Raw genomic sequence first — 24,031 nt, forward strand, 5'->3', positions numbered from 1 at the left:
TCAATATTTCTCAGACTACAATCATACTCAACATATTTCCATGCTAAACTTGTATAATGTGACCGCTTAGTACAATAGGCTTTCACATTTTTTGCACTACCTTCACAATACAGTCCTAAGGGATCATCAAGCAACATTTTCTGTTAAAGCTTTAAGAGACCCCAATTTGTAGAAAGTAAATGGGTTACAGTCGTCACTGAGGTCTGATCCTCTATCATTTAAAAAAAAAAGACAGAAATAAATTGGTACCAATCAATGTATGAAGCGCTAAATGGCTTTTACTTTGAAAATACTCATACAAAAATGCTACAAAGTAATGTCCTGTCCTACACTGCCCGGCAGTGCTCGTCTTAACTATGAAAAACATGCGCCCTTCACCTCAGCTACCATTGTAGAAAAAAACACAAAAAACAAATCGATTAAAAGCCTCCAGTGTCTCTATATGTAAGAACTTTGCACGTGTTTGCTTTGCAGGTGACCAGAGAGAGAGGGAGAGAGAAAAATATAGAAATATTAGCTGTTTAGTCTCCTTAAATGCATTTGTTTCATTGCAACATTTGTTTTCTTAACTTCAAATGCTGTTTTTTTTTCTTGTGCAGAGTTCTGTGAAGTCTGGATGTTGTCAATTATTTATGTGCAGCTTATCAGCTCTCTCTCTCTCTGTCCTGACCCCTCCTTAAACAAAGAAAAGAGCCCAGACAAAAACATAATGATAAGATCAAGTCTTCACAGCATGACCATGTGTCAAAGAAATGAATCACATTCTGGATTATTATGCTGCTGGAAAAAATACCAGGGGTCTGGCAGGAGAAACTATGGGTGATGTCTCACCATAAACAATTGGACATGGTGCAAGAAAGCCCAAGCCCCACATGTCCTTCCAGAGGGGCGTGATCAGACACAGCTCATTTACATTTAAAGCTATAGACACAGAAACAGCCTGTTTTGAGCAGGGCGGAAAATACAGGATCAGAGGCAAGAAACTCCACAGATAGTGTTTGAGGAGCTGGCCAATACAATTCAGATTTCAGAGTTAAACTGTGTTTATGTTGTATGTTGATTGTTAATTGGATGTATGTATTTTTTTTATGGCTGACTACAAGTTGCCCTCTCATAGGGATAATAAAGACAACATTAAACCTCAAACTCCAACTTGGAAATGATTCAGTCTGAATTTTAAACCAAAGAAGAAATATTTATTTCATGATAGACCTCATTTGGAAATACCAAACCATTCAAAAAAATGTACACATTTAAGTACTTATGTTTCTGAGGATGTAATTGACAGGACTTGAAATATCAATAGCCACATGCAATGGGTTCCTCTCCACTACATAGACAGCGACTACACCCCCCTCTGTCTTCCTCATTCGAGACAACATAGAGGCCTCCTGTGTGTCTCCGTCACACAGTGCTAAGACTTTTTTTTTTTCTCATTACAGAAATCATAGACAGTAATGAGTTTAGAAACTAAACATATCAGCATCTCCGGTTCCATTAGTCTGTGAACGGACTCGAGCTGATGTGTTCAGTGTTTGCAGTTTACTTCTCGGTGGGATACATTTGAATAATTCCAGTTAGTTAAGTCAGCTTAAATTTGGTCCATGGATTTATTTTTGAACTGTTTCAAGAAAATTATCATTCCAATTAGATTTGGCTACTTATACAAATCTTTAATATGTTGATCCTTTTTTTTTCCATGGAGAGAAAGTTGGGCACACCATTCGTCACTCCATGAGCTTCAGGTTCAACATGTACGAGTATGTTAAACAGAGCAGTGCCTTTTGACTGGACATAAAAACTCTAACAGCTGACAAACTTTCTGAAAGTTTTGACCGCCGCCAGCATTTGAACTATATATTAAATAACCAGATAAAGGCTGCTACGTCAGTGAGCTAAAGTTAGCAGCAGCTCAGCTCACAGTCTCTACAACCCTGCATGGACTGTCAGAAAAACTATTTATAACATGATACTGCGAGTAACCGGTCAGTCTGAATTTGTTTGCCTGAAGCAACTTTTTTTTAATTACTTTGTGGGTTTTAATGCCTTCAGGAGGAGAGCGGATAGGGTTGGGTATAGTGGTGAGATAGTAGGGGATGACATGTACAGTGGCAAAGTACTGAGGGTTTGAGTAGAACCAGTGCTTCATGCTCTGAGGTGCCCCTACTGCTTTATCAAGTTTGCTTTAATGAGTTCATTTGGTGTTGAAATAAAAGAAAGGCCTCTGTTGATAGTTTGGCTCTCATTAAAACAATGATGAACACAGAAGGAATCATAACAAGGTGAGGACCTGCACACAAGCTAGCTGCAGCTCAGCTGGCAGCCCCTCATGCCATCCTGAACCATCATTATAGCATCTGAGAAGCTTTTTTTTTTCTCAAAGAAGCTGATTTACTGTTTTATCTGTATTCATCATATCTGTTTTATGGAGGGAAGGAATTCCAATACCACCCATTAAAAAAACGCTGTGGGATGGGAAAGAGTTTCAGACGATGTTGATGAAGTGTACAGGCTGCTATGCTGGTGGTCTTGCATTGCTCTGTGTACATGCTGCAGCTAAAAGAAGTGCAAAGAATCGAGTGACAAAGTGCGAGTTGACTGCTGATTTGCATCGCTGACTATAAGCGGGCAGCCCTTTTACTTTTCCCATTATAGGTAAATAATTTATTAACTTTCTATCCATAAGAAAAGACAATTCAGTGTAAGCTGTAATCAATACTTTTAAACGCAGTCTTAAAACTAATTTATTCAGTCTGGCTTTCATATAGTGCTTTATATAAATTCAAATCTTAACATTATTGTATTGTCTTTTTTTATCCTACTCCAATTTTAACCCTAACCCTTCTCCTATGTATTAATTTTAATATCTTATTGCTTTTGTTGTATTTTATTTTTATACATATTTTTTTTAATTCTTATTGGTGTGCATTAGTCTCTCAATGATTTTATAACCTACTTTTTCGTCAATAACTTTTCTGCACTCTTGCAAAGCACTTTGAACTGCAATTTAATTTGTCTGAAAGGTGCTTTATCAATAAAGTTTGATTTGATGATTTGATTTGAATATATAAATATAAATATTAATATTGAAATGTGTGGGTGGAACATGCAAAGGTTAGAGGTACAGCCGTACATCCGTACATCCGGTAATAAAAAAGGTTAAAGAAAGCTAAGCTGAAATGGTAACTAAACATTTGCATGTCTAGAATCAGAAAGTGCTCTGGTATTAATAATCTCAAAGAAGACTCATAAAAGATGAATGCCAACATACTTTGGTAAATCGTTAAAAGGTTTTGATGGCACTAAGTAAAAAGGAAACACTGAGCACAGCAACCCTCGATCTTCACAATCATTTTCAGGGCTCTTTCTGTGGATTCACGTTAATTAGCACACAAAGTTTTCCTTCAGATTGACAGTCTTCTGACACTTTAATTTTCACCAGTCCGCACAGCACCAAAATGGATTTCACACATAAAAAAAAAAAAGAAACCATTAACATTAAGGGGGAGAAAAACCCATCACCTGATCATCAGTAAAAATAAGGCAAGGTACAAAAATCATAACAATGGATCAGAACTCCATGCAGACATTAAAACATGACTGAATTTGGCTTCAAATAATAATAATAATAAAAAATAAAAACCTGTTGGTCCAGTTCTCAAAACTTAAAAAATAACCTTGATTCTGTGCAAATAAATCAAAGAAGGAAACAATGAACAGCGAGATTTCAAAGTGTGAAGTGGTAGTCGAGTGGAATGTCTTGATGTTTCCCTTTTTCGCGTCCCGCTGATTACGCCCACAGACTTGTGACGCCAAAATCCGACCGTGTTATGTCATTGTTGTTGTCTATAAAAAGAAAACGTCCATCTGTCTCTCTGAGTCCATCCAGTCTCCAGTTTGGATGAGTTAAATGCTTCACCATCTTGTTTTTATGAGGGCTCAGAAGGCAAGCTGTCCCCAGTATGTTCTATAAGTGCCTCTTCCCTCCTGGACAGACTGTCTTTTAGGGGAAGGCAATGTTCTTTTACTGGCTGATGTTGAGGTTCAGTAAGCGACCATTCTTCAAAGGCACCAGACTGTACATTGGTCTGTGTGTGTGTGTGTGTGTGTGTGTGTGTGTGTGTGTGTGTGTGTGTGTGTGTGTGTGTGTGTGTGTGTGTGAGCCGCTCGTGGGCACATGCATACATGGAGAAGTAAAACCAGTCAAACTAAGTCGATTCCCTCCACTGGTGTCAGCCCACAAGGCATCACCATGACAACTAAGGCAAAAATCTCTCAACATGAAAACAGAGCATCTGTCTCTTTTTTATTTCTTATTTTAGGTTTTCTCCCATCGGATTCCTCACTGTTTCAAAAACGATTTCCCCGACAGTAATCATTAGTAATGATAATAATCTCTATTCAATAAATTATCTATACTGTACAATTATTTCAACTCGCATAAACCTGCAACAAAGGGGAGCTTTTTTTTAAAAGAAAAGCTTTCCATAGTCCATTTCTGCCGTGTGCTCAGTTCAATACAGCAGACAGAAAGCTTTTTTTTTCTTCTTCTTCTTCTTCTTCTTTCCTGTACAGAAATCAAACAGGAAATCCTGCAACAAAAAAGCTAAGCTGATGCATAATTGAAGATAGAGAAAAGGTGTAGAAACACTTGCTGAAAAAATGGTTTGTAGCAATAAAAATAAAACCAAAAGTTGTATTTTCCTTGTGTCATTTTCCTGCAAAGTGAGAGAGAGAGAGAGAGAGAGAGAGCGAAAGAGAGAGAGAGAGAGCAATTTTCTCTGAGAACAGTAGATAGAAGATGGGTCCTGATTTAAAGGGAGCCAGGCCAGCAAACATCCAAGCTTTACTGCACTCCTTCTTCATCCACATAGGTGGAGGGAAACCATCCGATCTGCAACATAAAAGAGAATTTATCAGAGATATAATGTCCTTTCAGCCAATGTAAACAAGGGATGCTAAGTGAGTCCATTACGGCTCTGTTTAATGGAAATAAGCTGTAGAATTAAAAATATAAACACTTCAACCCACTGAAGTGATTCTATTATATGTGCAGTATTAAAACATCAGAGAAAAGCTACTGAGCTGTACATGGCAGCAGCATCAAGGGTACTAATTGAGTCCACCTTTTACTCTGCATTTAAGATGTGCATTTAGCCAGACAAACACGAGGTAACACTAAAGTGAATACATTGTAGGATACGTGCAGCATAAATTACAGAACACTTAAGCCTCTCGGTAAACTTTCCCTTTATCGGTCGAGGATGTGCATTATTTCTGATTACTTAAAATCTCAGATAGCAGACTCAACTGAAACACTACTTGAAGCTGTTGAAATACTACTTCAACATGTTGCTAGGCAACGACTTCTTATCCTGATTGGAACAGTGGGTACTGAACCACCAGAGATAATACCAACCATGTGAATTTATAAAGATTGAAAATAACATTTGAACAAGAGGAACATGGGCATCTTGTTATCGGCTTTAAGTGTGGAAAATATGGTCATCCATGTGGTTATAAAAAGTTGAGTCAAGTGACCTTTCAACCAGACACTGACTACATTAACCCCTGTCTTAGATACAATAACAGCAAACCTCAGAAAATGGTGTTAGTAATCAGAATAAAAGCAATATAAGCAGCTAAGGCACCTAGAAGGTTATATAGTATCTAACGTTTGATAAGAAATGGATGAAAGTGACAGTCATTTAGAAATTAATTTCTGGATCACCAGCAAAGACATTATAATTGAGTTCACAGAGTCTACGTAACATCAAGCTGACCCTTCCTGTACTCTGTGCGCTGTGAAGACTACTGGTACTTTTCCCCACATGTACTGGGCATAAGTGGTCGTATTCTGGGGGACGGCTGCCTTCAGTCTTTCTGAGATAAATTCACCTAGTTTCACCAGTCTAGTTGTACTTCTTTTAAAAGCTCTCATTAACATGGCCTTGGCAATGAATAAATAAAGGGAGTGAAGAAGCTGATTGCCACATGCTGGAAGCGTCCACACTCTAAAAGTTTTAGGTGTTTTGGTAACTTCTTCATAGTTCTAGGAACTGTTGGAACCCTCCACCTTTTTTTAAAAATTAATTTCACACAGCAGCAACGATTAACTATTTTAGTTCCTAGAACCCCGTTTAGAGGAACCTTTTCTAGTTCTGCTTCAGAGTAGGTACCATGGTGGTGCCAATGCAGACAGAAAAAAGTTCCCATGGTGTGTTAGTCCTCAGGGATAAGCCTAGTGGAAAAGTTCCTGGAACTGTTTGGTCCGAAAACTAATTTTTTTTTTCTAGATTTGAACATACACTGTGTACCTAGAACTATTCACAGCCCCAGTGCATATGGTGAAGGAGGCAATAATAGAGATGCTTTCTGTACACTAAAAAGCCTGAATGATCCTTTCTCGGAGGCTTTACTGGAATGGGGAGGTGGAGGGGTTTGGAATTTTTTACTTCCTTTATTCTTGAATTTTCCTTTTTTCCATATCTTTTTTTTATTTTAAGTATCTTATTTCAGCATGCATGTTAGTTGTGTTGATGATTACCCCTCTTTTCATAATCAATTCATACAATTTCATCAAATTATATCTCCGGAAAGCTTTAGAGATGGAAGTAAGAAAGATGCAAACACATTGAAGAAATCCAAATGACAGATGGCATCTGTACCCTCAATCAAGAATACACAACAGCATACAACCCACTACAGCACAATGGTGCATACGAAAGCCTAATGAGAGCTGTGCTTAAAAGATAAAGTTCCTGAATGCATTCTCATTTTCACAGAGCCAGCAGCAGGATCTGTCTTAATAAACCAGGAAATGAAGCAAATCTATAAAGCACTCAGAGCCTCAACTGTCTGCAAAGGCTTTTTTTAGTCTGGATCCATTATTCCCTTCATGGTCAACTCACTCGTCCATTGGCCTCTCCTTTCCACCAGCCCTGGTCTCCTCCGATCTTGCTGTAGATTTTGACGACGTCTCCTTCTCGGAGTGACAGCTCTCTCATGTCTCGTGCTGCAAAGTTATACCTGGCCACCGCCGTACTGACCACCCGTGGAGTAAACACTGTGGAAGTGGAACCAATGAGGAGAGAGCTCAATCAATTCTGCACCACGAGAGTTTGAAGGCAATTAGTTGAAATAATAAAGTCGTGTAACAACAGGTTTATCAAGCAGATGGTGAGGAGGGGAAAGGTCATCCTGAACTTTATCCTAATGATTAGCTGTGAAGAATTAGCAGAAACAAAGATGGTCAGTGTTCAGAGTGTAAAGCATGACACGGTGTAGTCACACAATGATAAATGAGACAAGTTGTTTCATCATGGGAGAGGAAATAGTTTTTTTCTTCTCTTGATTTAATGAGGTAGTGTCATCCTGGGACGAGCTGAAATGTTCTCGCTAATGAAAAGAGCGCCACAGAGAAGTAGTAATGAGGTCGAGAGCGCCGAGGCTCATTATGAAATTACAGGCGATGGAGGGGCGGCGGGAAGACAACAGCAGCAAGATTAGAAAGACAAAGAGTACCTGACCAAAAGGGAGCTGAGCTCTGAGAGGACGAGAAGTTGAGGCCCTGCGGACTGAGGAAGGAGAAGTTGTAGGAGGCGCATGTGGCTGCTGAGAGGAGGAGAGAAAGAGAGGAGGAAATAAAGCTGGAAAATGCTTTTTGAGGAGCATGCAGAGGCAGAGCAAGACAAGCAGAGGTCAATCAAAAGCAAAGATTGTGCCTTCAAATTGTCTTTTTTTTTGGAAAGAGTTGTATGACCTTGAGAATGTCATTAACTTGATTTGGCTGCTTATGTGACTTGGCATTTATAAGATCTTCATTTATTGTCATTTATGACACTCTGCAACATCAACATTTAACATAATTACATCTTGACTTGTAATGTGTAAAAATGTTTGCTGCATTATTTGGCTGCTGTTGAATTAAAGCAAACATTAAGCACAGAGAGCTATCTAAAACATACCTAATGTTCATTACCGAGCGGAAGCAGAAGTTAACTTTCGTAACCTAGCAACAACGAGTTGATAGAGCAGGCATCCCACCTCAAGAGGCTACAGTCCTTGTCGCACTGGTCACTTATTAAATTCCTGATAAGTAACCAATTGGTGCATGACATCCCATGATCTTTTCCCACCCGCATGTTCATTCATGTCTCTCTCCAGCTGTTCTATCTAATAAAGGAAACAAGACCCAAAAAAGTATTTGAAAAATATCTCTGTGTAAAAATCCTCCAGGTTTCAAATGTACTTGTATCGGATTTTTCTACCCAAAGGCTCAGATTGTTTGTAAGGATGCTTAGAAAACTTGTGTACTTTATCTTGTAAGTAGCAGCTTTTGGGCTTTTTTTGTCTAATGTCTCTTGCTGCTAGTTATTGACTCTCATAAAGCTTCATAAAATACAAAATGGAAGAAAAAAAGGTGTCTTTCATTTGTTGTGAGCGAGGCTGAGTTGCAATATTTAAATGTGTAAAGCTTTTAATCAGGCATATATAAATTGTCAATGGCTCCTCCACCTGAATGATTATATATGGTATGAACTGAAATGCGTCATGCACGCCTGTGTGTTGCAGTATGTCTGACACAAAAACAAAAAACATATAGAATGTTGCCCTTGACAAACAGAAACGGAGAAAAAGCAAGAACACACCATCAGAAAGAAAACACAATTTTTCCCCCCCCATTCATTCAGTTCAGCCAAAAGCGAAGGGAAACAATCTGCATGCAGTGGCCAGTTCTTCCTGCGTATGGAACAAAGGCAGGCCCCGGCCAGTATTGAGACAGTGTAATGAGCTGAGGGGGCTGCCAATATGGACAGCCCGAGAACAGGCCAATGAGTTAGCTGACAAACTCTCTAACTTTGCCTTTTTATCTACTATATTACAAACTGCTAGTCTCCAACTCCAGCTCTTTCCCCCCCTCTGGGTTTCCTCCATTCCTCACTCTACGAGTTAGGACAGTCAGTGGCCTGGGGGAGGGAGAGAGTACCAGCGACGACAAGGACAGACGGAGGTAGTGTGTCAGTTTTATTTTAGCCGCCTTTGCCGTTTCCACAGCCAAGACGACAAGCAATTCAAATTGATTCCTGGATCTGCACATTATAATGTCCCTTCAGAGTCAAATGTGTATTGTAGTGATTCATGGAAGCTGGCAGTTATTAGTGGCTGGGCAAAACATCCATCCATCCATTTTACACTGCTTCAGCTTTTCCCGCTCACAATGGCAGAGGGCAAACTAAGGAGGCCTGTATATCTTTTGCCCTAGCTTTGCCCACAGCTCTTCCTGGGGTTATCTGAGGATTTCCTCAGGCCTGTTTGGATATCTAAGTCCTCCAGTGTGTTCTGGGTCTCCCCTACCATCTGGTCAGACCTTAATTACCACACTAGGGATATGTCCTGGAGGCATCCGAATCAAATGCCTGAACCTTAGACTACATAAGATCAAAGGAAATAACAGGTCCAAAAACTTTAGCCTAAACATTTGATGCTTTTGCCATTTCATTGGGAAGTTCAATGTGTGATTTGGTTAGCAGAAAGGGCATGACATCAATACTGCAGCTCAATTAGTTGATCCCAACTACGCAGACTCTAGCTCTAAATGCGCAATTTGTCAGTACCTGCCACTTTGGGGGGCTTTCGGCTTCATTTTTGAAGCGAAATTAGCTGGAGAGGCGTCATCTATCTCAGCCAATGGGCTTGACATTCCTCTTTTAATCGGCAGGCGGAGCAATTTAGCAAATTATTATGTTAAGATTAATAAGAGGAGGGGCTGGCTCAATCAAGCCTTGAAAGAAACAAATTCCGTACATATCTGTCTGTGATCTAAATTTGAACAGTCTTGGAAAATAACCAAAACTCATGATCATAGGCGAGGCTTGTTAGCTTCATCCGCTGTTGAATCAAAAGCTATTCAAGAGCTGTTATGAAGCGTAGGTGCCAAGGTGGGTGAGACTCTCATAGCTGGGTGTTTGTTCTGCCCTCTGAGTCTGCCTTTCTATCGTAAGCAAAAGGGCATGGTGCAAGAAAGCCCAAGCCACACCCCCTTCATTTGCATTTAAAGCTACAGAAACTGTTCTGAGCAGGGCTGGAATAGAGAGGTTCATAAGCATGATAAAATACAAGATCTGAGTGGATTTTAAGCAAAAAACTTCAAAGACATGTTTTGGGGAGCTCTGAGACTTAATTAAACTTGGTGAAAGGGAGGATAATATGTGACCTTTAAACTTAGGGACTTAACACCAGCCCAATACATTACCACCTACATCCACTCTAGTTTAGCCCAAAGTCACAGAGCTCTTCTATCACAGTCATTTGTCATTTGTGGGGGGGAAACACATCTCAAATTGTGTTTCAAATTGTTTGAAGTACAATATATATTAGCCTGGTTGCTAAGAGGCTTTCCTAATCTGCCACCAGTACTGTCACAGGACTTGTTTTCACCCATATGGCAACAGGAAGTGGCATTTGGCTGCTCTCATCAATTGATTGTATCAGCTTTCTTTACATGGTTGCTTGTGACAGTAGGGGATAAGATTTAGGTGATAAAGCAGATTGTTTTACATTCAGAGTTTAAATAGTAATAGTGAAGGGGGGGGCACTTACCTGGTGAGCGTGTACTGGCCCGTGTTAGCGAGCGTTCCCTCGATTTGTAGGGGTATCGCAACGTGGTGTCTAACAACTTGAAGCTTTCTTTCAGTGAATGTAACTGATAGTACTCAACCAGCTCCTGTAACAATCATCAGGACAGAAGACATCAGGAGACGGTTTGATTTAACATTGGTAGCATGGTATTGTGGGTATTTTTTTGTGTAAGCAGTTCAACTTATGACTCACCAAAAGACTCTCAAACTTCTTCGCCTCCGTGATGTGAATCCAGCTGTCCTTTTCGATGACTTTGATGTGTTTTACCTCGTCGTTAAACCTGTGAAGCCAAACACCACACACCAGAAAAATCAACAAAAAAGTGCTTCCGTTTCCAGTCTCCTTGATACTTCCATTTCGCTTGTTGCTGTTACTTCTTGTTTTGCTTAAGGGTTATGAGCCTGTGGGGTGATGTGTTCAGCTGCTGTCGACATCAAATATTTAGATAAATACCTGAAGGACTAAAACAACAAAACAAGATTTCCACAGGTTAAATCTGACAGCCAGACCTCTTTAATAATTTGTCTGAAAGGCTGAGGTCCCTGAGGCCCATTTTCACCTGTCTAAAAGGCTGGAAAACAAATGTGCAGAAGCATTTCTCCCAGTTCATCACGCCATGACAGCTCCAGTAAAAGCTACTGCATATTCCTCATGCATTCTCTCAGAGGAAATGCACACACAAAAAAAAAAGAGTTGAACAAAAAAAAGAAGCAATTACCGAGTGGTAATTAGCCGCTGAAAGATGCAAGGAAAAAGCTGACTAGGGGAACCACGTGAGAATATTTATTTCCCGTGAGATATGGATAAAACGCTTCCCCCTTGAGATTCCCCCGCCCCTCTCCCTGAAGATGTGAAGCACTCACTTGATGCTGATGGCGAACCTCTCTGCCTCGGCTGTCCTCTCTCTGATAAGGTAGGTCCCGCTGCTGTGGGATTTTAAAAGGTTGTCTGCTTGCTGGCGCTCCATGTTCCCTGCAAACCTACAGAGAAGAGGAGTGCAGAATAAATGTTGAGACCTCCGGCTACAAAGTTACATCATCAAAATGGCATATTTGAAGGCCTTGAAAATCCTTGACATCAAACAGCCACGTTGAAATGAATCTTATGGCAGCGGCCGTGTTTCGGGGTCTTTAAATTAACTATCACTTAAGTCTATAGTTTTCCTGTATTTACATCTATAGATCTGAAGTAATTAAAGGGTAGTGAGTGACCTAAAATAAATTGTAGAATGTAGCGTACAAGGCCTTGAACGATAAGAATGAAACACTATTGAATCCACAACCTTCAGGACTTAAGAGTCTTACCAAGGATATCCATAGTAGTCCGCTTCCCTTGAGGTCTGCCGGCTGGATAATGACTGGAAAGGCTGCCATGGACAACAGACACAGCACATTAAAAGACTAATAAACAGAACAAAAACACAGCACAGAAGCAGATCATTTATAGGTGGAAACCCACACAGGTAATTAAGTGCACACTGAAGAGAGAAAGGGGCTGCTTTGGAAAGCTTGCAAAAACAAAACACCCACAAACACTCTAATTATTTCCTTCAAATGCACGACTACCACACGGGGTTTACATACTTTTGGGTCCAAATAAGGTTTGACACACGAACTGGGGAAGAAGCCGCTCTTCTGTGTTTGCATCAGCTTCCCCTGGAAGAAAAATGCAGGGCATATTTGATTCATAGTGCAATGCAGACGCTGCCCTTTAAAAAGGCAACTATAAAAACATTTTCACATAAGACGAACAGATCAATCAGATATTTGGAAATAATAAAAAGCTGAATTAATTGAATTGAAAGAATAGAGTAAAGTTACAGCGCTGTTATAAATTGCCCTCAAATTAAATTAGGGGGGGAAAATGCACTAGAGAAAATTAAATTCAGTTCATTAGATAAGAAGTGGCTTGTAGGGAGTCAAAACTTAAACCTATAATACATAATGAATTATAACAGTAAAAATGGCTGACAGGGATGTAAGCCAAAGCACTGAGGTGAAAAGAAACACAGACTGTGACTTTATCCAAAAATGTCTTATTTTTCTAGAAATAATGACATCTGTGTTGCATAAAAAACAACGTGCCCAAAACACATGAAATATATGGAAGGTGTACCTTGAAATAGGAAATGTGTTTTTAAAACTATTCTGTTATGTGATGTGTGAAGCCAAGGTAAATTCCAATCTAACACATAAGATCCATATTTTGCTACACTGCACGTGGAAAACATGATACATTCATGTGGCTTATTTGTAAAGGCTGTGAGTGTAACCGGGGCTAAAATACTTGTGGCTTTCCTGACATACACATTAACATTTCACACTGATGTCAAGTGTTGCACCAATGTTGAGAAAAAAAGAAACGTTCCTCAAGTGTTCCAATCAGCGTTCGGACAGAAGTTCAAACGCCTGGACTGTCTGCTACCTGAAGCGATTGATGCACGGACAGACTGAACTGACAGGCCGCAGAGGGATATGTAGTAATAGGAGAGTTTAGATTAATGGCTTCAGAAGCTTGCCCTGGGTCTTTTTAGGAAAAGCTAGCCTGATGCAAGGAGTTGAAAGTGTAGGAGAGCCAGTGACTCAGCAGGAGTGTCAGAAATGCCCAGAGCCATGTATGTAACAGCTCCTGTCATCACAGCCTCAGTCACAGGTGAAGGTCCTGTGGGTTTGCAGGTACAGCTTTGTTGATGCTCAACAAAGAGATAGATTGGATTTAACTTCTCTGAAAGATAAGAAGAATGATTGTTGCAGTAGTGTCTGCTTTTATCAGACTACAAAACATCAAAAAGTCTGTGGATGGGTTAGCCCTGGATTGCAGCATGACTAAAAGGAGAAAAAAGAAAGAAAGAAAGAACTTCTATGGGAGGTTACAAAGTGTCCTTTGTTAATTTTAGAATCATCAGTTCCACACCAAACCACAGAAAGAAACACTGCACCAGGTTTTTACAATGTGATGTATGCTGTTTGTGGAGCAGCCTCAAATAAACACCATGAAACTACAACAGACCTGCCTGAGATCTGACTGCGGTTAAATGTCATCTCCCCCAGATGTCTATGTCAGAAAAGGTTATCTCCCCAGAAATAATCTTACAAAATCAACATATGTGCTCAACATCTTGAGAAAGGCATTGAAGTTTACAACAGAGATTTGAACCATGTGAATAAGTATGGGAGATCATAACCAAGACACTCAGATTAAAGTGCATTTATATATGTAAATAATGTGATTTTTTATGTATATGACTTCAGTTGTCACATGACCCCCTGGTAACACTAAAAAATCCTGTAAACCCACACCTGACACTAATCAAGTGGAAATCAAGAGCGAACCTGCACCACAATGCAAAACGTGTTGTTGGAGCCAATGTTTTATATGCATTCAACCTCTAAAGGACCAATATGTGAGATATATACTGAATTAAGTCATAAAATTACCTGACTGTATCATTAGGCATAATGGAAACATGCTATGTTAAAGTGCTGGCATCTCTGAAAACAATGCAGCAGCCAGTATGTCCTGTCCTCCTTCTAAGTTACGATTCAGGTCTGGCATGGTTTCTTTTTTGTTTTGACTAGAGATGGTAGGTGGTTTTGAGGTGACCCCACGCGGCCATTTTGGACGCCCCTCAGTTCACCAGGCAAACGGCAAACCGACAGGTGTTGCAGCGATGGAATCGGGCAAGCAAACTGGTTCCCATGTAACTGATTCTACCCGACATAAAAACCTTTGACATTTTTCCAATGAGCTCCACGAGCAGAAACGTGCTGAAACTAAGAGAAATATTGGAGATGGATTTAAAAAATTGGAGAGAGGTAAGAACGTAGAAAAGTTTCAAAACCGATGCAGAGCTGGATAAACACTGACGCTACAGTGTCCACGACATGGCAACTTGGGTGTACATCAACTCTAATGAGAAGGGGGGGGAGCGCTCTCTCCAATGTTTTGAATTTGTGCTGCATTACCCATTTTAAACACTAGGTGTCAGAGTAACATATTGCTCCTTTAAAGTCTTTCTGAACAGTCCTGCTGTGCGTTAGATTATTCTGATTTTGGCTGCATTTATAATCCCATAAAACTCCAGTCACTTTTGTCTCTTGCAGCCTTAACTGTCCTTCAATATATATCTCATGAAATGTCCATTCCACCTTCATGTTCCAGATTGCAGCAACACATCATCTACGACATCAGAACTATTCTTGTATTTGACTTCAGCTTGTATGTTAAAATAATCTAGTTTTGAATTATTGTTTAATTTAATGTTACAATTAGATTTATCTTTTGAGTTGTATTGATCTTGTGATCAGAATGTGGTTAAAATGTCAAAGCACCATTAGCCTAGTGGTTAGAGTAGTGGCCCCATCTACAGAGGCTGTAGTCCTCTAAGCGGGCGGCCCCGTGTGCAGGAAACCGCATTCCATTAACCACTATCTCTGCCCTGATTTCTGACTCTGTCCTGTCAATAAAAAGCTTTTTAAAACAATTAAAATGTGAAAATATTTTGGCTATTTTCTACATCACACTGAATTATGTGGAAAACTTTGACATTTTGGCCCATTTGCTCATCACACAACAGAGGAAAAGGGTTACAGTCAGATTAGAATAACTTGAAAAACCTGAAACAGTTAGTTACTTGTCTGAATTGTTCAAGTGTTTAAAGAACAAGTTGTGGTTGTTGCTCAGCAGTGACCATCACTGCATCAAGCCAAGAAAAAACTTCTCTGTTTGTATTTGGATTTAACTTTACAAACTTAATGAGTGGGAGTTGTGGGTGGTGATGACATTTAGTTACCTTTGAAAAACTTAAAAATCAAAGTTAAAGATCCAATATCCTCACTCACATTACAGTAAGTGCAATATTTTCAAATATTTCTAGAACTTGTCACTGCTGAATATATTTGACTACAATTTTTTTTTTTTAATATTCTCTCTGAGATTCATGTCTGTTTGCCAATCTGTCAATGTGACCATATTTCTGTTCAGTTCATTAAGCTTTGACACTCTTAAAACACGTGTTGGACCTTTACCCATGTTACATATAATCCTATTTTACTGACATTGGACTGTCCTGCATTACTTTTGCATTAGACTGGTGGTTGAAAGAAACTAAGTGCACTCACTTACTACACAATTTCCAGGTAAAGTGTTCACATTTTCTGCTACTTTATTTCAATTCCAGCTGATTTCACAGTACATGTTGTACATTAGTGTGGCAGATGTAGTTCAGATGAACTTTTATGTTTGAAACTTTTGAATAAAATCACCTCTGAAGAGAGGCTAGAATATAAAAGTTGTAGACTTTCCATACACATCCCACAGGGTAAAAAAAACCACTGAGTGCTATTCTGTGCACACAGTTTGGATGTGATCAACTTCAAGCTCTTTCAAAGCTGAAACTCAGCACTTTAAATTCATAGTCAGTGTTCATTTCATGACCAGTGAACAAGTTCACAGTGTGCTGGAGTAAAAAAGAAAAACAATCTAACTTTTCTTGTCAAAGTAGGAAATGGTTTCAGATAGAAATGATACCGTACCTCCCACCACGTCGTGTCAGGATCTCCCTTCAGAAGTTCAATAAAATCTCCTGTTTGGAAACAGAGCGGCGTCTTCCCTGTAGCTGCTGGTGTGCCGTGGTAGTTCCTCACTGCCACCATCTTGGGACCTGGAAACACAGACAAGGGTTTGGCCTTAAGTACAACTAAAGGTATGGGAAGCGTCCTTTAAAAGGGGAAAATAGATCTGACAACACATCTTAAGTTGAGAGTGTAGCTCCATGTAGTTTGGATTTGCATAAAAATGTGACAAAGTGATACAGGCTGGAATAAGAAAAGACTGTTTTTGCATAAAATGTTGCCCACTCAGTGCTGCACTGGTCTAAAGTACACAAAGTAAACCACAACATCCTGCTTTCGAATCTGTGCCAGGACCTTTGCACGGTATCCATTTCCCTGTCTTCTTTTGTACAAATATTCATAATAACAAAAACAATCTTGTGAAAAAACAACTTAGTGATTTCCAACAATATCTCCAGACTGAACATGTTGTATTAATTTTAATTAATGTAGACCAACTTTGATATCCATCTTACATCGAAGGTGTACATGTTTTTGAATATTGAAACATGTTTCAGGTATATAGCACATCTTTTATGTCATGTTTTCACTGCCACCCACTCTACATGGAATGTAATGTTGCTTTGGTTATGTGTGCTGGATCTATCCACTAGATGGCAGTAGAGAGCCGTGCTGCTCAATAACAGCACTGTCCAGAACAAACTCGTTATTTGACAGATGATCAAAGACTTCTCCATCATGTGTTGCTGCTCTTACCTGATGATAGCCCGGGTTCCTGTTAGAGACAAAACAAAGAAATGATCAACAACAAGTTAAACAAAAGTGTCACTTTTACAGGAGAGATGATATGTCTTAAAGGGGAACACTGTCATGAGAGGATGGTAATTATATATAAAAATATATAAGACTAATACTGTATTTTTTAAGGTTTATATTAAGGCCTTTATTTAGGGACAGGGCAGTGGATAGAGTCAGAAATCTGGGAGAGAAGGAGAGAGTGGGGATAACATGCAGGAAAGGAGCCACAGGTTGGATTTGATCTTGGGCCGCCCGCCTGGAGGACTACAGCCCCTGCAACATGGGGCCCGCACAAACCACCAGACCACTGGCGCCAACGAATATAAGTATTTTGACTAATAGAAGATCTACTTACCAAGTCCAGAGGATCTGAAAGGAGACAAAAGAAACAGTGTCAGAGAGGGTTCATAACTAGTCTGACAAACCATCGAGCTAAACAAAACTTTTGACCACGGCAGCTGTCATAATCTGTGTCAGGGCTTCATAAGACTCTTAACTTCTGCATGTAATACACCAAGATATTCTTGTTAGTTTAACTTTGTTTTGTTCCTGTGTCGTTACAGACTAATCCAGTATATGACTGGGGATTTACAAGCCTCCATTACTGCAGCGGTGTTTACCTACAACATATGCAGGTTTGAATGTGAGCTGTCCAAATAAGTGAACTATTTTATACTTTTAACAAATAGCCTAGCTTTCTAAAATTTTCTGTGTTACTTTACTTTTGACAAGGATGTATCAGGAAGAACCTGAGGAACTCCCAGCTGATCTAACACTTGTGCCAAACTTAAACATTGGAAAAAAATTAGAGTGCTTCATACAAAAGCCTGTAGTTCATAAAACATGACTTGTACATGGGGCGCTTGCAGGCTAAACCACTAGCCTGTCTGCGCCCCATCCAATGTTTATAATCCAACTATATCTATGTTTCTGTCACAGTCAGCATCTGACGTTGAGTTGCCACCACACTTATGGCGACCACCACAAGATAGCACCGCCCAGACATCGACCATTGGAGTCCTTTATCAAGAATTAAATGCTGGAAGAAGCAGTCAGGCTTAAGGAGCCAAAACTTTTAGCTCTTTTTAATTCATTATTCACATTTCCAGTCAGTCCTATTGCTGTTATTAGTTTTGTCAATACAGTGATTACTTACAGTAACTGAATGTGTTTACTGAATTTAATCTACACAGCAATTAGGAGTTGTAGTTCTTCAAACACCTAAGAGGAAACTTTGGCAGGCACATTAAAAACTCAATCAAAAGTAATAATCTTGACCCGAAGTGAGAAAGTCTCAAACAGGAAAATAAGGCAAACAAAACAAAAAAGACAAAAAATGCTGGGTGAACTTTGTTCGCTCACAATAAAGTTACAGTAAAGTCATTTTCAGTGTTCCACAGATTATTGATGTATTTTTCATTTTATGTTCCTGCAACCGAGCGGTACCTGAGAACGTAGGTTGCAGTGCACAGGGCTGGTCATTATTTTTACATTTGTTGGTGTAATTAAAATTGCTAACAAGTCTACATATGGAAGTCATCATAATGAGACACAGAGAGGCTTTTTTCACATTAAAGCCATAAAAGGTTTGAAACACTGGGTTTAATTAACAGAAACAATACCTGCTGTGAAGGCTGGGCCACATTTCTTTTTATACTTCCTATAAATCCCAAGTTGTAGATTTTTCTTCACTGGTACAAAACTCAGTGAAATACATCACAAAGTAGTCCCACTGTCCCAAAGGAAAGCTAACCCGAATGAACCCACCCCCTATTTTTGTGTTAGATAAAGTAATCTAAAAGCAGACTGGTGCTCAGGTAGATTGAAATGGACAGAAATATATTTTTAAAAAATCGCAATATCAAAACATAATTTTCCTGCATCAACAGTTTACTGTATCACTTTGTGTCTTCATATGCACCCTCCAAAAGAAGGATCTCTATCTAGGCGTTACAGCTAAAAGATTAGAGGAAACACTTACTGATTTTACAGATGGTGATGACTTCCAGACACTCTTTGTGTGCTCCTGTTCCACAGCGAGAGCAGTAATAGCCCTGGTAGAAGATACCCCTGGAGGGAACACACACACACGCACGCACACACACACACACACACACACACACACACACACACACACACACACACACACACACACACACACACACACACACACACACACACACACACACACACACACACACACACACACACACACACACACACACACACACACACACACACACACACACATTAGTAATGCAAACAGGAAGTGTCTCAGACACAAATTCACTTCATTGTAAGAACAACACACAAGGGGAGCTGCAGTTTGTTACAATAAGCCTGCAACTGTGCACACACATGATCCATCATTTCCACTCGTCGATCCTTTAAAATCACAGAATCAACCTGCTCCATTAAAGGCTGTGCACTGCAGCACTGTATTTGTTACGGATACAGTAACACTGCATGCATTGCACACTGCCATGTCGAATAGTGAGCGCCATAAATCACGATGGGATCTGCTGGGGCTGCAGCAGTAATTAGCATCTAGCAGGGAGTGCTAACGCTGGTCCCTGCTTCCAGTGGCTCAGTGAATTTAGGTCAGCCAGGCCATGAAATTTGTGGGTCAATACACAGAGTGGAGTTTAGCGCACTGACTGTAATAGAGGTGAAAGTGGTGATTCAGTGACACGGGCTGTACCCTGCTGAAGTGGAGCAGCACTCTCACACAGGAGGAGGTTTGCTCAGGGACAGAGTGGATGGAGTGGGAATGTTTAAAAATAACATCAGAGCCTCAGTCACACTTAGTGGGACATTTTCCAAAGATGACTTTAACACTAATGAGGGGCTACGTTAGCCAAAAAGTATGTTTGTTTGTCTGTTGCTCTCCAAATGTGGCTGAATTTCTCTTTAGTTAAGAGCTTGAGCTCTGTTTGATCTTATTGACTAGCAACATTAAATACTACAACTATTCACAATGTCCTGTACTATATTACTGTTGCATCAGCTGTGAAAGAAACATGTACACAGGTGCAAATTTTAGGTACAATTTTTCTAATTTCTGTTGCTTTATATTTGATCTGCACTGCAATTCACATGTAAATATGTAAACAGTGTACATATATATATATATATATATATATACATGTGTGTGCAGTTAATCTGTTATTATTAATTTGAAGAGAAACACTTGTATACTTGTGATAAACAGTTAAATGTTTCTTCTTTTGGCTTAAATGTAAGTAATGTTTTTGTAAATACTTTCTACCTGCAGGGTGCAGTATTGGGAAAGAAAGCTGACGTTTGGGGACATCCCTAGGAACGATAATGAGATTGTGGAGAGCCTTTTAAGCACTTCTCCTAGAGCAGAAGTGATACAGTATGACCTGCAAACTTTACTTAAATAGACTGACAACCGTGTAGGTGTTATTTATTCGTAAATGAATGCAATGTGACCATACAGCTTTCACCTTCAGAGGTGCTGTTTGATTGAATTTCTAACCTCAAATCTGGGTTTCCCTTTGCACCAAGCTGGGCTGTTTCCTTCCCCCCTGCTTTCCTGTGCTAAGCTAAGTGAGCAGGTGTCTTTGGTAGATTCACATTTAACACCACCGACATGAGAAAGCTAACTATCTTCTTCTAAAGCCCTTTCCCAAAACACAGACATTTCTGTTATTGAAAAATATTTCAGTGCAGGACTTTTCTTTTTTAAATAAAGATTGCTCATATAAAAAACATAAAGTGTTTTGAAACATTGAACATTGTTGGATATTTCATATTCCCTGGAAAGTCTGGAGGAGGGAGCATTTATTATTCATCGTAGAACAGGAACGTGCTGTGATGCAGCAGTGGAGTTATCCAGGTCGTTACCTCAGGAGCATCTTGCAGGCTCTACAGTTGGTGTTCTTATCAAATGTGTGCATTTGGAAGTTATGCTGATTGGCTGTGGCTCTCTCTGGCTTGATGTTGGACCTAGTGACATAAATAACAAAACATGACGGACACTGATTTTGCTTTAATTTGATCAAAAAAAGCTTGTTTGTTGGGTGTTCAATTCACTGGACAAGCAAAATAGACACTGAATCAAAGTTTAAAATTACACATATTCGCATAGCTGATTTTGACTCCATCATGTAATGATACTTACATGGCCATGTCAAACTGCTCCATCCACTTCCTCTTTGTCTCCTCAGTTTTACAAAAGAACTGGAAGCCCTGCTTCCCTTGCAGGTGGATCAGGTAAAAACCATACGACCACTGCAGAGAAAAAGTGAGTGAGGAACAGATGGCAGAGATATATATGGATGGCAATGACAGAGACAGGCACAGAAGCTTGTGATACCTGAATAAATATGTACAAAAGCATATTGCAATTACAATCGCATTTAATTTAGAGCTAACAGACGCTCCACATGCTTTAGCGATGAATCTGACTAAAAGCTGGAGGGCAAGTCAGAGAGCCGGTCGGTGCCAAGCAATCACACCCAACAACACCATTGCCAAAAATAGGCCACTATGAGAAGATGAGAGAAATAAAAAAGGGTCAGTTGAGCTTACCATTTTTCCACTTGACTGGTAAGCATGCAAAAAGAAAGACACCAGAGAAAGACCCAGTTACACATGCAAACATGGAGAGACACATGCAGATACAAACCCAAAAAAAGAAAAAAAAGAAAGCCATGTTAGACCATCGGCGTGATGCTCTGCAGGACGATTTCATGAATTCTAAATGACCTTCATTTCATTTACATGGTCGTTCAAGCACGGACGGGCACAATGCAGATCTGACACTTCAATGCATTACTCATAAATTCCATATCTGAAATTACCATCAACACGCTGCTTCAGCTCAAGGGCAACATTTGTAATGATTACACAGGAGGTTTCATCACCTGCACGAGCAAGGCTGCCTTTACAAAGATCTCAGCGTACGAAATGATCTGGTTCCATTTTTACATCGAGTACCATTCTTACCTTTTTCATGTCTCTGTTGTTCATTGGGTCGTCTGACATTTTATATGACTGCAGTTCAATAATCTCTTTGAGCTCATAGCTGTAGCCTTTCCTCTTGCAGACTATGACCACTTTATCGAACAGGAATATATACCTGGAGACACGGACAACCAAACATAAATATTCATTGTTAATGTTTGCAGTGACAGCACGTCTTAATTTGGACTAATTTATTTCTGGGTGGACTTTCTGTACAGTTCGACTCACCGATCCTGTTTCGTTCGGTTGACGATGGAGCACACCTTCAGTTCTCCATCTATCTTTGGCCTCCCGTACTCCTCCAGTTTCACTTGCTGCTTAGGTCACAGTCACACACGGAATGTCAACTCACTGTCAACTACAACGTCTACATTTAATGAGGAACCATTCATAATTCAGCTACCCTTGAATGTCAGAGAGAATCCATATAGATATATACTGAAGGATAAAGCTTGAGAACTTTTCAGTCCATGTATAGTTACTTTTCCAAGTTGTTTAGTCCATATGTTGCCATGTACACATCAGTGTTTCCCCTACCATTATATTTGGGGGGCACCCCCCGCCCCCCCCTTGAAGGTCAAGTTAATTAATTATTTTTGGGCTTTTTGTGCCTTTATTGTAGGGATATGATAGTGGATAAAGTCTGAAATCTAGGAAAGAAGTAATTTAAGGATACCTTAAATTACTTAACGCATGAACACCCCCCCCCACTGTACATTATATATGTAAATTAACGTATTGGCCATTACTAGTCAACCATGAGAACCAACGAGAGCAGTAGAGTAGGAGTCGATGTGAAAAAAGAAAAAAGTGACTGAAAGTCCAAACCAAACCCAGAAGAGTGTTGTGAAGACAAATATGGGAAATAAACTTGAGTCTAGACTGTACATAAATTCTCTTGTTCATGTTCTGCGACATGATGTATTGAGGACATTTCACCGTCAGTGGATCATGACAGGTGGAAACAAAATGATGCCATTTTTGAGCAGAGGAACCAAAAGTTGACATCTTCAACAGTGGGTTACAGCTCTGTGATACTTAGTGACTAATCACCTTGACAAACTTTAAATCCCAGCCTGTTGATTGCATTGGTCATGGTGTATTAGTTCCTAAAAACAAAGAAAACTGACTTCTAAATAAGATGTCAAGTCTTGCATTATAAATGACGATAGAGGCTGGAAAATTGAATTACCAATGATGTATGATTCCGAATTCAAAAAGACAAAGTTGGAAGCATTTAAAGGAATGTGGTTTCTGACATCAATCTCATAAAGCAGTGGGTTGAGTATTGCAATTGCAGCAACATTGCCGTTATCTGTGAGCTTCAGAGATGTTGACAGGTTCTCTAGATATTCTAGCTTTGGTTGAAAGAAGAAGGCTAGCTGCTTCTAGTCTCTCTGCCAATAAACTCAGTAGCTGCGAGCTGTAGCTTCATGTTCAGCAGTCCCATGTTATCACTGTCAAAGAAGCAAATAAGCCTTTTTTTCCCCGTAATATTACAACAAATTCCTTAAAAAAATGTGTCTTCAGGGCAAAGATGGCCTAGCGCATAGGTCGCGCCCTATGTACAGACGCTGTCAAATTAAGACAAAAAGGCCCAAATAAATGTTGTAAGGAAATAAGATAAAGATACAAAGAAACAGCGAGTGAGAGTGTGTGTTCTTCATGAGAATACACTTATAGAAATGTGGTAACACTTCCGAAAATAAAGGTCATAATTTTCACCATTAAGTTGTTGCTAATTAGCATGCTAGTTAACCGTACCTGCTTCTTATTTCTCATTATTAAGTGCTTATTAGGACTTTACTCTACATGACCATAGTCTATAGCTTAAAGGCCATTAACTAATAGTTTGCCCTCAATACCCCCTAATTTACTTTGCTTATTGATAGTGAGTTAGGAAAGTGTTATAGATGAGTAATCTTAATAGCTTTTGCTAACTTCTACTTTATAAGAGCCATACTAAGCAAAGCATATGAACGACATAATTCATGTTCAACAACTTCCTAACTTACTATCAATAAGCA

General features: G+C 39.6%; 1 protein-coding gene across 4 annotated transcripts in view; it reads right to left on the reverse strand.

Annotated features, from left to right (window-relative positions):
* Positions 1 to 1,174: 1,174 nt before the first annotated feature.
* Positions 1,175 to 24,031, reverse strand: part of vav2 (vav 2 guanine nucleotide exchange factor) — a 237,648-nt gene continuing 214,791 nt past the window's right edge. Inside the window, exons 13-28 of one of the 4 annotated variants that reach the window (XM_061061084.1) lie at positions 22,233 to 22,318; positions 21,987 to 22,119; positions 21,160 to 21,269; positions 20,883 to 20,984; positions 18,994 to 19,082; positions 17,368 to 17,381; positions 16,971 to 16,989; positions 16,176 to 16,303; positions 12,225 to 12,296; positions 11,946 to 12,007; positions 11,505 to 11,621; positions 10,834 to 10,921; positions 10,603 to 10,726; positions 7,525 to 7,614; positions 6,912 to 7,066; positions 1,175 to 4,894 (exon numbers count right to left, since the gene is read on the reverse strand). In XM_061061084.1, coding sequence (XP_060917067.1) covers positions 4,847 to 4,894; positions 6,912 to 7,066; positions 7,525 to 7,614; positions 10,603 to 10,726; positions 10,834 to 10,921; positions 11,505 to 11,621; positions 11,946 to 12,007; positions 12,225 to 12,296; positions 16,176 to 16,303; positions 16,971 to 16,989; positions 17,368 to 17,381; positions 18,994 to 19,082; positions 20,883 to 20,984; positions 21,160 to 21,269; positions 21,987 to 22,119; positions 22,233 to 22,318 — 1,437 coding nt within the window. In that variant the 3' untranslated portion in view covers positions 1,175 to 4,846. Of the gene's footprint in view, positions 4,895 to 6,911; positions 7,067 to 7,524; positions 7,615 to 10,602; positions 10,727 to 10,833; positions 10,922 to 11,504; positions 11,622 to 11,945; positions 12,008 to 12,224; positions 12,297 to 16,175; positions 16,304 to 16,970; positions 16,990 to 17,367; positions 17,382 to 18,993; positions 19,083 to 20,882; positions 20,985 to 21,159; positions 21,270 to 21,986; positions 22,120 to 22,232; positions 22,322 to 24,031 lie in introns of all 4 variants that reach the window. The other 3 variants (XM_061061083.1, XM_061061086.1, XM_061061085.1) reach the window with 3 other exon arrangements.

The sequence above is a fragment of the Labrus mixtus genome, chromosome 17 (assembly GCF_963584025.1).
Source record: "Labrus mixtus chromosome 17, fLabMix1.1, whole genome shotgun sequence".
Classification (NCBI taxonomy): Eukaryota; Metazoa; Chordata; class Actinopteri; order Labriformes; family Labridae; genus Labrus; species Labrus mixtus.